The following is a 14,185-nucleotide window of genomic DNA, read 5'->3' as shown; positions in this document are numbered from 1 at the left end:
GCATTAATGGTAAGACTCTTGGCAGTGTGGAGGATCAGAGGGATCTTGGGGTCTAAGTCCATGAGACACTCAAAGCTGCTGTGGATGTTGACTGTGTGGTTAGGAAAGCATATGGTGTATTGACCTTCATCATCCGTGGGATTGAGTTCAAGAACCGAGAGGTAATGCTACAGCTATATAGGACCTGGTCAGACCTCACTTGGAGTACTGTGCTCAGTTCTCGTTACTTCACTACAAGAAGGATGTAGAAACTATAGAAAGAGTGCAGAGGAGATTGACAAGGATGTTGCCTGGATTGGGGAGCATGCCTTATCAGATTTGGTTGAGTGAACTTGGCCTTTTCTCCTTGTAGTGACGGAGGATGTGAGGTGACCTGACAGAGATGTATATGATGATGAGAGGCATTGATCATGTGGATAGTCAGAGGCTTATTCCCAGGGCTGAAATAGCTAACAGGAAAGGGCACAGTTTTAAGGTGCTTGGAAGTAGGTACAGAGGAGATGTCGGGTAAGTTTTTTTATGCAGGGAGTGTTGAGTGCATGGAATGGGCTGCCGGTGACGGTGGTGGAGACGGATACAATAGGGTCCTTTAAGAGCCTCTTGGTTATTTACATGGAGCTTAGAAAAAGAGGGCTATGGGTAACCCGAGGAAATTTCTAAAGTAAGTACATGTTCAGCACAGCATTGTGGGCCTGAATTGTACTGTAGGTTTTCCATGATTCTATCATTTCTATTATCAACATCTGCAGATTTTCTCTTGTTTGAGATTGATGCTCCCTGTGAGCATGAGATAGAGGGCTGTAGGGAAGACGAGCAACCAAACCACGGCACTGTGGTTCATGGCACTGTTCAAGAACGTGGAGAGAAGAGATATGTAGTTGCAATTGGTGACTGTATAGACAATGGAATCCGCATAATTCTCTGTCACAAGGATTGAGAGTCCCAAAGGCAATGTTATCTGTCTGGTTCCTGGGTCTGGGACATCCCATCTGAATTGCAGAGAAATTATGCATGGGAAGGGGAAAGGTTCCATTTTTGTGTTTCACATGGGTACCAGTAATCTTAGAAGAATAAGGGAAGAGTTTCTGCTGGGGAAATTTAAGAACCTAGGGTCTAAATTAAAATGCAGATACAAACACATAATGATCTCTGGCTTTATCTGAGCAAAATTCAATTTTCACAGGGTTAATGAGATCAGAAAATAAAGTTTGGTGTGGGAGAAGTGGGTTTGAAGTTGTGGAACGTTGGCACCAGGGTTGGAGAAAGGGAGCTGTTCTGATGGGGCAGGCTCCACCTTAAGTATGCTGGGACCAGGACTCAGGATCACATAACCAGGGCTGTGGTTAGGGCTTTAAGCTAAATAGTAGGGGGTGGGTTCTACATGTTGGAAAGGTATGGATACAATAAGAGGGAAGGAGAGTCCAGGAGAGGTTGCAGAAGTCTCCAGAATAATGCAGAAGACAAAGTTTAGAAATGGATAAGAAATTATCTTCAGTAACATGGTGACAAAATTGAAAAGGGTGGTGAACACTGAACTGAATCTGTTGTATTTGAATGCATGATGTATATATAATAAAGTAGATGATCTCATAGAACAGTTACAGATTGCCAGGTATGATGAGCATCACTAAGTCATCGTTGAAGGAAGATCACAGTTGGGAGCTTAACAGCCAAGGATACACATCGTATCAAAAGGAAAGGCAGCTGGGCAGAGATGTTGTGATGGCTTTGTTGGTTAAGAAAAAATAAATAAAGTCACAAAAAAACAGACATATGACTGGAAGATGCAGTCTACAAAGGGTGAAAAAATGACCCTGATGGGAGCTTTATATAAGCCTCCAAATGGTAGCAAGGATGTGGGGTACAAGTTACAATGGTAGACAGAAAAGGCATGAAAAGAGGGTAATGTTGTGTTGGCCATGTGAGATTACAATATTTAGGTTTATTGGAAAATCAGTTTGGTAATGGATTCCAAGAGAAGGAATTTGTAGAATGTATAAGACATGTTTTTCAAACAGCTTTTGGTTGAGATTCTGGATTAGATGTTGTGTAATCAATTAGATTTGATTAAGGGCCCCATACATAAAAGAACCCTTAGGTGTCAGTCATCATACCAGTATAGAATTCATCCTGCAGTTTGAGAGGGAGAAGATAAAACTGGATGCATAAAATACAGTGCAATAAAGTTCACTGGCAGGGATGATAGAAGTGTAATGGCTGGACATTTTGACAACAATTAGACCATAAGACACTGGAGCAGAATTAAGCCACTTGGCCCATCAAGTCTGCTCTGCCATTTCATCATGGCTGATCCATCTCTCTCTCTACACCATTTTCCTGGTTTCTCCCTGTAACTTTCATGCCTTGACTAATCAAGAACCAATCAATCACCACCTTAAATGTACCCAATAATCTGACCTCCACAGCTGCCTGTTACAATGAATTCCACAGATTCACCGCCCTCTGGATAAAGAAATTCGTCCTCATTTACATTCTAAACGAATGCCCCTCTATTCTGATGGTGTGCCCTGTGGTCCTAGACTCACCCATCATAGGAAATATCCTCTTCACATGTAAAGTATTTAGGCCTTTCAACATTCAGTAAGTGTCAGTGAGATCCCCCACATTCTGCTAAATTCCAGCAAGTGAAGGCCCACAGTAATCAATTGCTCCTCAGACGATAATTCTTTCCTTCCTGGAATCATTCTATGTAGCTCCTCTGAACCCTCTCCAATGTCAACACATCCTTTCTTAAACAAGTGGCACAAAATTGCTGACAATACTCAGACAGGCTTCACCAGTGCCTTAGAAAACCTCAGCATTACAGCCTTGCTTTTAAATTCCAGTCCGATCAAAATGAATGCTAACATCGCATTTTCCTTTCTCAAAAGAATCTCAGCCTTCAAAAGAACCTTTTGGGAATCCTGCACGAGGACTCCAGAGTGCCTTTGCATTTCTATTTTTTGAATTTTCTCCCCTTTTAGAAAATAGTCTATACTTTCATACATTTCCCAAAAGTGTATTCCATTTGCCACTTTGTCCATTCTCCTAATCTAAGTCCTTCTGTAGCCTCCCTGCGTCCTCAAGACTACCTGCCTCTCCACCCATCCTCGTGTTGTCTGCAAGCTTGGACACAAAGCCATAAATTCCATCAAACAAGTCATCGATATACAACGTAAAAAGAAGCAGTCCCAACACAGACCCCTGCAGAACACCACTAGTCACTGGCAGCCAATTCTGAAGACAGAGGATCGGTTCATCCCAAAGAAGAAACATTGTCAAGGGAGGATGAAGCAACCATAGGAACAAGGGAGGTCAAGACAGCAATAATGCAAAATAAAGGACACACAATATAGTAAATAATACTGAGAAGTTAGAGGATTGGGAAGTTACTCTCTTTCAATATTTTTATTAGTTTCTGCATAGAAGGATACAGAATACCAGGAAGTACATATAAAGGTTGAAAAAAATACAACTACTAATTACATTATATCTATTCATAATAACAATCTCATTACCCCATATTCATGTAGGTCAGTGGAAGTTATATTGAAATATACTAATTTATTACAAAAAAAAAGAGTCTAACCCCTACCAAGACCGAAGCTGTTTATTAAGGAGAAAAAAAGGTAAAATGCCTTCTCGTATAATAAAAATTAATAATAGCCAACATCTAAATTTAAACAAGGAACTGAAGGTTTTGAAGGTTTTGAAAATAATTCAGACAGGGTTCTGGGAAGTTTTTAAAAAACAAGCAGAAAGCAACTGGGTTAAAAAAAAAGTCACAAGCGAAATGATAAATATGAAGGTAAGCTAGCAAATAATATGAGGAAACCATAAGCCGCTTTCTTTTTAGATATATACATGCCCGTAAAAAGTATTCACCCCACCACCCCAGAAGTTTTATTGTTTTACAACACTGAATCACAGTGGATTAATTTGGCTTTTTTAACACTGTTCAACAGAAAAAGTCTTCCGTGTCAAAGAAAAAACAAATCTCTACAAAGTGATCTACATTAATTATAAATATAAAATGCAAAATAATTGATTACTTAAATAATCACACCCCTTTAATATGACACACCAAATCATCCTTGATTAGAAATCACATAATTAGTTAAATAGAGATCTTCCGTGTGCAGTCAAGATGTAAAAATACACCTGTATCTGGAAGGTCCAACTGCTGGCAAAAACTATACCATGAAGACAAAAGAACACTCCAAGCAACTCCGCAAAAATATTATTGAAACGCAGTAGTCTGGAGATGGATACAAGAAAATTTCCAAGTCACTGAATATCACTTGGAGTCCAGTTGTCAAACATCAAGAAACAGAAAGAATATGGCACAGCTGTAAATCTGCCTAGAGCAGGCCATCCTCAAATCTTGAGTGACTGTGCCAGTGAGGAAGGCTGACAAGAGACCTGTGACAACTGTGGAGTAATTACAAGTTTCAGTGGCTGAGATGGGAGACACTGCACATTCAGCAACTGTTGACTGGATGCTTCACCAGTCGCAGATTTATGGGAACGTAGCAAAGAGAAAGCTACTGTTGACAAAACCTCACATGAGATCTCAGCTAGAGTTTGCCAGAGGGCATGTGGGAGACTCTGAAGTCAGCTGGAAGAAGGTTCTGTGGTCTGATGAAACCAACAATTGAGCTTTTTGGCCAGCAGACTAAATGATATGATAAGCCAAACACCACAGATGATCAAAAATATACCGTCCCTATTGTGAAGCATGGTGGTGGCTGCATCACGCTGTAGGGATGCTTCACTGCAGCAGGCCCTGGAAGGCTTGTGAAGATAGAGGGTATAATAAATGCAGCAAAAATGAGGAAATCCTGATGCAGTCTGCAAGAGAACTGTGACTTGCGAGATTTGTTTTCCAGCAAGACAATGACCTCAAGCATAAAGCCAAAGCTACACAAGAATTGCCTAAAACCAACAAAGTTGATGTCCTGTAGTAGCCAGTCAGAGACCAGACCTCAATCTAATTAATGGCTTCTGACTGGACTTGAAAAGGGCTGTTCATTCACGATTCCCGTGCAATGTGACAGAGCTTGAGCAGTTTTGTATCGAAAAATGGGGACTTGAAGGGGGTGAATACTTGCACAATCAATTATTTTGTGTTTTATATTTGTAATTAAATTAGATCACTTTGTAGAGATCTGATTTCACTTTGACATAAAAGAGTCTTTTTCAGTAGATCGGTGTCAAAAAAGCCAAATTAAATCCACTGTCATTCATTGTTGTAAAACAATAAGACATGAAAACATCCAATGGGGTTGAATGCTTTTTATAGGCAGTGTAAATAGTAAATGAGAGGCAAGACTTAACGCAGGTCTGCTGAAAGCTGACACTGGAAAACAAGTATCAGAGGACAAAGAAATGGCAGATGAACCTAATAAGTGTTTTGTGACAGTCGTCACTGTGGGAGTCTTCAGCAGCTTACCAGAAATTTGATAGTGTTGAGGGAAGAGGTAGTGTATGTGCGACTACCACGAAGAAAGTGCATGGGAAACTGAAAAGTCCGAAGGTCGATAAGTCACCTGGTCAGGATGGGGTACACCCCAGGGTTGTAAAAATGGTAGCTAAAGAGATTGTGGAACAGTAGGAATGATCCTTCAAGAATCACGGTCTCTGGAATGATTTCAGAATAGAGGGAGGCAAAAGACAGGAAATTATAGGGAAGTTTGCGTGACTTCAATAGTTGGGCAAGATGTTAGGGTCTATTATTAAGGATGAGGAATCAAGGTAGTTGAAGGTACATGATAAGATATGCAGAACTTGGTATGGTTTCTTGAAGGGAAATCTTGCCTGACAAATCTGTTGAAATTCTTTGAGAAAATAGCAGGCAGGATAGATAAAGGAGAGACAGTAAATGTTGTTTACTTGAATTTTCGGGCGACCCTTGACAAGGTGCTGCACAGAAGTCTAGAAACAAAATAAGATTCCAAAAGGATAGCAGCATGAATAGACGATTGGCTGATTGGCAGAAAGCAAAGAGTGGGAATAACATTTACACACATAAAATGCTGGAGGAACTCAGGTCAGGCAGTACATATCTATGGATAGCAATAAAGAGCTGATCTTTCAGATAGAGACACTTCATTAGTCCTGATGAAGGGTCTCGGCCTGAAACAACGACTCTTTATTCCTTTGCTGGCTGGCTGCCAGTGGCTAGTGGTGTTCCATTGATGTCAGTGGTGAGGAAGCAGGGATTCTGCAGAAGGACTTGGACAGATCCGAAAATAGGAAAAGAAGTGGCAGAACGAATACAGTGTGGTGAAGTGTATGGCCAGGCATTTTGGTAGAAGGAATAAATATATAGATTATTTTCTAAATGTAGGACAATTTCATAAATCAGAGGTACAAAGGGATTTGGGTGTCCTTGTGTAAGATTCCCGAAAGGTTAACTTGCAGGTTGAGATGGTGGCAAGGAAGGAAAATGCAATGTTAGCATTCATTTTGAGAGGACTAGAATGTTACAGAAAGGCTGTGATATTGAGACTTCATACATTAGTCAGACCATACTTTGTGTATTATGAGCATTTAGGGGCCCCATATCTATGAAAAGATATGCTAGTATTGTAGAGGGACTAGGGAATATTCACAAGAATGTCACAGGGGTAGAAAGAGTTAACATATGAAATGTGGTTGATAGCTCTAGGCCTGTATTCATGGGAGTTTAGAACAATAGTGATGGGGTGGGGGCAATCTCATTGAAACGTAAAAAATACTGAAAGGTCTAGTTACAGTGGAGATGAAGAGGATGTTTCCAATAGCGGGAGTGTCTAGTTTCAGAGGTCACAGCCTCTGAATGGAAGGATGTCCCTTTAGAATGGAGATGAATTTCTTTCGCCATGGGGTATTGAATCTGTGGAATTCATTGCTACAGATGTCTGTGGAGGCATGTCGTTGGGTATATTTAAAATGGAGGTTGAAGGGTTCCTCATTAGTAAGGACATCAAAGATTAGGGGAGAAAACAGGAGAATGGGGTTGAGAAATATAATACCGCTATGATGAAATGGCAGAACAGACTCGATGGGCCAAGTTACCTAATTCTGCTCCTATGTCTTGTGGTCTAAACAATGATGGTTGTGTTTGTTTCTTTTGCATCTTCACTTTTTCTTCTCTTTTCTATGACATAGTAAGTTATCCATCCCACTGAGCAGACTGGCCTTCAGAGGAATGCCTTCATTTCATCAAGGTAGACCTGGTGACATTAAAGGAACAATGGTACCGTTCCTCATAAGCATGGTGCATAATGGAGATGAAGACACATGACGAAATGTTATCTCACAGTAAAACGCTGGTTCATTCTCTTTGTGGACACTTTGTTGTAGAATAGCATAAACAGGCAGCATCATTAAATCTTGTGAGTGGCACTCACTTCATCCTCTGTGGTACTGGTGGAAAGTGTGGCTGTTTTGGGGAGCATATGGTGTACCTGTCCAACTTCTTGAGTGCTGCTGGAGCTTGATTCATGATAGGAAAGTGAGGGGTAATCCTGCATGCATATGACTTCTGCCTCACAGATAGTAGAAGGTCTTTGGGGTGTGAAGAGGTTAGCAACTCACTGGTGGATACCATACCTCCTCTTGCGGCCACCATTTTCATTTTTCTGGTCTTTCAAATAATGGATCATCAAGGAACTTAGCCATGTTACTGTCATAGAGTTAAGGCTAAGTTAATACATACTCTTTCTTCGGAGATTTTTCAGCTGAATGACCGTTAACTCTGTTTTGATTATCCCATAAAATCAGGGTTTTACTATGAGATAACATTTCTTCATGTATCTTCATCTCCATTATGCAACATGCTTATGAGGAAAGGTATCATTGTTTCTTTAATGTCACCAGGTCTACCTTGCTGAAATCATTAGCTGACCACAAGATGGGATCAGATTGATCCTGAATGCAGCTTTTCAATATGGCAGGTCCCGGCTACATGCTCAAGGCTGTTAGAAACTTTTAATAACTGCTGTTCTCGATGCCAATACCCACATCTCATAAAACAAATAAAAGGGATTTAATCCATCGAAGAGCCAGTGCTATCCTGTTCTAAAGAGAAAGCTGAGCACTGTAGGCTTCTGCTTTGGCAGGTTTTGTTGATGCAGGAGAGCTGGGAAGAAACAATGTGCATAATTTCCGACCTACCTGGAGCTTGACCCTCCCATTCCTGATCTCTGTCCCTTGTTGGCTGGTCTGTATAACGATCCAGAGACTACAGGGCTTTAAATGATACTTGGGGAGCCTCTTTGTCTTTCCTTGTGTGATTTTTCCACTTCTAGAGGAGAAGACAGATTGAGTTGTGCTTTTTTTATTATACCAGACATATCCTAGACTGAGAAGCCAATCACCTTTAACATTTAGTTTCATGCAAGCAACTATAAAATACGCAATCGTGTTGTCTCACCTTGCCTTAGTCAAAATGAAGAAAGAGATTGTGAGGGTAGTCGTGCATCCTTCTCAATGTTCCAATGAAAAATGACCTATCATGAAGCTCAGGACATAGAGAACTGAAGCTGAATGAGAATGGTCAAAATTGTCTGTGGAATTCTCAAACAACATCATAAATCAGGCACCACCTTGAAGTGAAGTGACAGAAACCTTTATGCTGTAAAATGCCACATTACTGTCTCAATGAAAAGCCCATGGCAATCGCTTTGGGAAAAATAGCATTTTTCACTCACACTCCCAACAATTCACAGAAAGATGTTATGTCTATAGACAGCAGATGTCAGTGAAATTGCAATTAAATTAAAATAAAAAGCTGACTTGTCAAATACCTTTTCTGCCTTCACGGATGGGAATAAAATACTAAAGATATAGTTAAATACTAAACTAAATCAAGAGGATGAAAATTTTCAGAGTTGTGTCCATAAAGCATTGAGAATACATTGAGACAATATTACACCGTGGAGTGAATTCTAACTGGATGCATCATCGTCTGGTATGCAGGTGGGTGGGTGACCACTCCACAGGCTCAAAATAAGCTAAGAAAGTTATAAACTCAGCCAGCTCCATCATTGGCACTCGCCTTCCCAATATTCATGACACCTTCAAGGAGCGATGCCTCAAAAAGGCAGCATCCATCATTAGGGTCCAACTCCCCCTCCCCCCAGTCAACCGGGACATGCCCTCTTCTCATTACTACCATCAGGAAGGAAGTATAGGATCCTGAAGGCACTCAATGACACAAGAACTTCTGTGCTGATGTGATTCCAATGCTTATTCAGGTAAGATCTAGCCTTAATAGACCTAGTGAGGCTGGGGAATTGTATTTTAGCTGCCAACTATACTTTGTGGGACTACTGACACCCACCACCACTTCTGTTTCTCTCCAACTGATCACCATGCTTTTCATGACAAACCCATGCCTTCTGTTATAAGAACAGAAAATATAAGACTAGATTTAGGCCATTGGGCCCATCGAGTCTGCTCCACCATTTCATTATGGCTGATCCAATTTTCCTCTCAGCTCCAATATCCTGCCTTCTCCCCATACCCTTCATGCCCTAACCAGTCAAGAATCTATCAACTTCTGCCTTAAATATAGATAAAGACTTCGCCTCCATGGCTGTTCGTGGCAAAGAATTCTACATATTCACCACTCTCTGGCTAAAGAAATTCCTCCTCATCTCCATTCTAAAAGGACACCCCTATATTCTGATGCTGTGTCCTCTGGTGTTAGACTCTTCCACTGTAGGAAATATCCTCTTCACATTCACTCTATTAAGGCCTTTCACTATTGAATAGGTTTCAAATATGTCACCCCTCATTCTTCCCAATTCTAGTGAATACAGGCACAGAGCCATCAAACAATCTTCATATGACAAACCATTAAATCTTGCAATATCTTTTGTGAATCTTCTTTGAACCATCTCCAGTTTCAGCACGTCCTTTCTAAGGGGCCCAAATCTGCTCACAATACTCCAAGTGAGGCCTCACCAGTGCTTAACAAAGTCTCAACATTACATCTTTGCTTTTATATTCTAGTCCTCTTGAAATGAATGCTAACATTGCATTTGACTTCCCCACCTCCAACTCAACCTGCAAATTAACCTTCAGGGAATCCTGGAAAAGGACTCCAAAGTCACTTTCTGCCTCAGTTTTTGGTATTTTCTCTCCATTTAGAAAATAGTCAACCCTTCCATTAGTCTTTCTATCAAAGTGCATGACCATACAATTTCCGACACTCTATTCCACCTGCCACTTCTTTTCTCATTCTCCTAATATGTCCAAATCCTTTTATAGCCTCTCTTCTTCCTCATAACTAACTGCTCCTCCATCTTCATATTGTTGGCAAACTTTGCAATAAAGCCAACAATTCCATCATCTAAATCATTGACATATAACATAAAAAAAATTGGTTCCAACACAGACCCCTGTGAAGCTGCACTAGTAACCAGCAGCCAGCCAGAAAAGGACCCTCTATCTTTTCTTTGCCTCCTACCAATCAATCACTGCTTTATCCATACTAAAATATTTCCTGTTATACCATGGGCTCGTAGCTTGTTAAGCAGCCTTATGTGTGGCACCTTCTTAAAGGCCTTCTGACAAGTACACAACATTAACCAATTCTCCTTTGTTTATCCTGCTTGTTATTTCTTCAAAGAATTCCAACAGATTTGTCAGGCAAGATTTTCCCTTGTGGAAACCATGCTGACTTGGGCCTATTTATCATGTGGCTCTAGTTACCCCGAAACCAGATGCTTAACAATCAGCTCCAACATTTTCCCAACCACTGAGGTCAAAGTAACTGGCCTATATTCAGCAACACACATCAAAGTTGCTGGTGAACGCAGCAGGCCAAGCAGCATCTATAGGAAGAGGCGCAGTCGACGTTTCAGGCCGAGACCCTTCGTCAGGACTAACTGAAGGAAGAGTGAGTAAGGGATTTGAAAGCTGGAGGGGGAGGGGGAGATGCAAAATGATAGGAGAAGACAGGAGGGGGAGGGATAGATCCAAGAGCTGGACAGGTGATAGGCAAAAGGGGATACGAGAGGATCATGGGACAGGAGGTCCGGGAAGAAAGACAAGGGGGGGGTAACCCAGAGGATGGGGAAGAGGTATATTCAGAGGGACAGAGGGAGAAAAAGGAGAGTGAGAGAAAGAATGTGTGCATAAAAATGAGTAACAGATGGGGTACGAGGGGGAGGTGGGGCATTAACGGAAGTTAGAGAAGTCGATGTTCATGCCATCAGGTTGGAGGCTACCCAGACGGAATATAAGGTGTTGTTCCTCCAACCTGAGTGTGGCTTCATCTTTACAGTAGAGGAGGCCGTGGATAGACATGTCAGAATGGGAATGGGATGTGGAATTAAAATGTGTGGCCACTGGGAGTTCCTGCTTTCTCTGGCGGACAGAGCCTGAAACGTCGACTGCGCCTCTTCCTATAGATGCTGCTTGGCCTGCTGCATTCACCAGCAACTTTGATGTGTGTTGCTTGAATTTCCAGCATCTGCAGAATTCCTGTTGGTTGGCCTATATTCAGCCACCTCTTTCAGTACTCAGGTGTGTACACCATTCAATCCAGGTGACTTATATAATTTCAGACCTATCAGTTTCCCAAGAACCTTCTTTCCAGTAATGGTAACTTCCCACACTTCATGACCCCTGAAACCTGGAACTTCCAGCACACTGCTAGTGTCTTCCACAGTGAAGCCTGATGCAAAACACTTACTCAGTTCATCCACCATTTCTTTTTTCCCGATTACTACCTCTCCAGCATCATTTCCCAATGGTCTGATATCCACTCTCAACCCCCTTTTATATTTTATACATCTGGAGAAACTTTTGGTATCCTCTTTGATTTTATTGGCTAGCTTACTTTCGTATTCCACCTTTGCCTTTTTTAGTTGCTTTCTGTTGGTTTTTCAAAGCCCCATCCTCTTAATTGCCACTAATTTTTGCTCCGTTATATGGCCTCTCTTTGGATTTTATTTTGACTTTGACTTCCGTTGTTATCCACGATTGTGTCACCTTGGCTTTCGTATATTCTTCCTCTTTGAGATGTATACATCCTGTGCCTTTGGAATGGCTTCCTGAAACTGCAACCATGTGGAATTATATCAAACAACTCATCACTTTCTAGTTTAGCTATGTGTTCGAGATTTCTCCTTAACATCTTTTGTTTCTCTCTTTTAAATAATATCATAAAATAACAACGTCGCACTTGAAATGTCAGATGGCTCAAGAAACTTCCGTGGTCACACTCAATCTGAACTGTGTGCTAACTCTCCACGACCTCCCAGTCCGGATGGAGACAGGAAAGAGAAACCCGCAAACGGCTGGACGCTACACCTCCCATCAAAGTCCGCGGGTCAGAGATTTTGTTACCTGATCTGCAGTTTGCGTTAAAGTCTTATGATACAGTCTCACGCAGTACTGGGAATGGTCAAATAGGCTGGGAAAGTGAACTAAACCCAAGGTGGAAATCTTGACCCTCACTTGTTTTCTAGCCAGTTTGCGATGATGCAGCACGCACGTTGTGTTTGACTGAATTGCGGTTTGCTCCCAGCTCTCCCGTTTCCTGGATACATCCTAACCTCTTTATGTACCAGACTACTTTTTATTTGTTGTGTTTTACACAACTTGATTTTACTTAACTAGTAAATATACACATACTGTATATACTTACCGTTATTCAGTTTTTTTTTACATTTATCATGTACTGCATTGTACTGCTTGCCGCAACGTTAACAAATTTCACGACATACGCCGGTGATATTAAACCTGATTCCGATTATCAATTTAGGGCAGCTTGCTGCTGTTGTTACGTGCTCAACTTCAATTTCACTCGAAAACCCCCAGATCCCCAATGTTAAATGTCTACACGATAGTAAAAGAGGCAGAAAATAGGACAAAAGTAATACCCGTTCAAGAGTTTTCTCAAATTGTTCGTGCGATATTGGTTTTACGATCGTTGGCCCAGTTTACAAATACGTAAACTGCCCAGAATTGTCTCAATCTAACAGTTAAAATTCTGTAATGGTAATAAATAGATTCAGTTTGACAATCAATTTCTTGTCTTTACCTGCACTGGATCTTTGATTAAAGAGGCTCCGTCAGTAAAGGTCCGTTTTGGATCGACACTCCGTTGCGATTTGTACATTCTGTGCTTCCGCTTTCATTCACACTGTGAGCCTCTCACGGATTGGACAGATTGACGTGTGTTATCCAATAGGAAATAAAGATATACATGAGATCACTTGTTGCTGGGTGACTTGATTCTTTTCATTCTGCAGGTTCGGTGTGTCATGAACACAGACCGTGCACTCAGAACCGTGCACTTACAGAAAGATCCCTATAAACTACAATATACTCTTTCACAGCTGCCAATCATTCCAATATACACCGCCCAATATAGATTCCTCAATTCTTCAGCCAGCCAGCTACATTGTGGATAATTTACGATAGCCAGCTAGGATGTGGAAGGACATATAAGCCTCTGGGGAAACTCTCGGGATCACGGAGAGAATATTCAAACTGCCCTCTGTCAGGATCGAAGCCTCCTTAAGAGATTTACAGATATATCAATCCAGCACCATGATATCGACGTACGATTTCATCAGGTCCTGGTATCAAGTAAAACCAGTTTGAAATGATCATAAACGACCTTACTTCCTCTAAAGTCAGAACTAAATCACAAATTGGATGTTTGCTCAGGACTGCACAATATTCAATCCCATTTGCAACAAAACAAACCAATCTTTGCCTGCAGGCAGCGAGATGACGCGGAGTGACACAATGGCAGAGCGGGAGGTGCAGCTGTCCTGTCCTCCTGACCTTCGATGATGTCTGTTCGTGGAATGTGCAACACGCTGGAGGAACTCAGCAGGTCGGGCAGCACCCGTGGAAAAGATCGGTCGACGTTTCGGGCCGGAACCCTTCATCAGGACTGAAGAGGGAGGGGGCAGAGGTCCTATAAAGAAGGTGGGGGGAGGGTGGGAAGGAGAAGGCTGGTCGGTTCCAGGTGAAAAACCAGTAAGGGGAAAGATAAAGGGGTGGGGGAAGGGAGGCAGGGAGGTGATAGGCAGGAAAGGTGTAGAAAGAATAGGGGAAAACGCAATGGGTAGTAGAAGGAGGCAGAACCATGAGGGAGGTGATAGGCAGCTGGGGGAGGGGGCAGAGTGACATAGGGATAGGGGAAGGGAGGGGGAGGGAATTACCGGAAGTT

The 14,185-nt window shown here is 41.7% G+C and overlaps 1 protein-coding gene across 2 annotated transcripts in view; it reads right to left on the bottom strand.

Moving 5' to 3' along the window:
* The window catches only part of LOC134352914 (interferon-inducible GTPase 5-like), a 34,740-nt gene extending 21,012 nt beyond the window's left edge, over window positions 1–13,728 (bottom strand). Inside the window, exons 1-2 of one of the 2 annotated variants that reach the window (XM_063060523.1) lie at window positions 13,043–13,728; window positions 8,161–8,290 (exon numbers count right to left, since the gene is read on the bottom strand). In XM_063060523.1, coding sequence (XP_062916593.1) covers window positions 8,161–8,180 — 20 coding nt within the window. In that variant the 5' untranslated portion in view covers window positions 8,181–8,290; window positions 13,043–13,728. The remainder of the gene's footprint in view (window positions 1–8,160; window positions 8,291–13,042) is intronic. The other variant, XM_063060524.1, reaches the window with a different exon arrangement.
* Between the last annotated feature and the right edge of the window lie 457 nt (window positions 13,729–14,185).

The sequence above is a fragment of the Mobula hypostoma genome, chromosome 10 (assembly GCF_963921235.1).
Source record: "Mobula hypostoma chromosome 10, sMobHyp1.1, whole genome shotgun sequence".
In the NCBI taxonomy this organism is placed as follows: Eukaryota; Metazoa; Chordata; class Chondrichthyes; order Myliobatiformes; family Myliobatidae; genus Mobula; species Mobula hypostoma.
The sequence above is the reverse complement of the archived record's forward strand: the minus strand, read 5'-3'. Positions and strand labels throughout refer to the sequence as shown.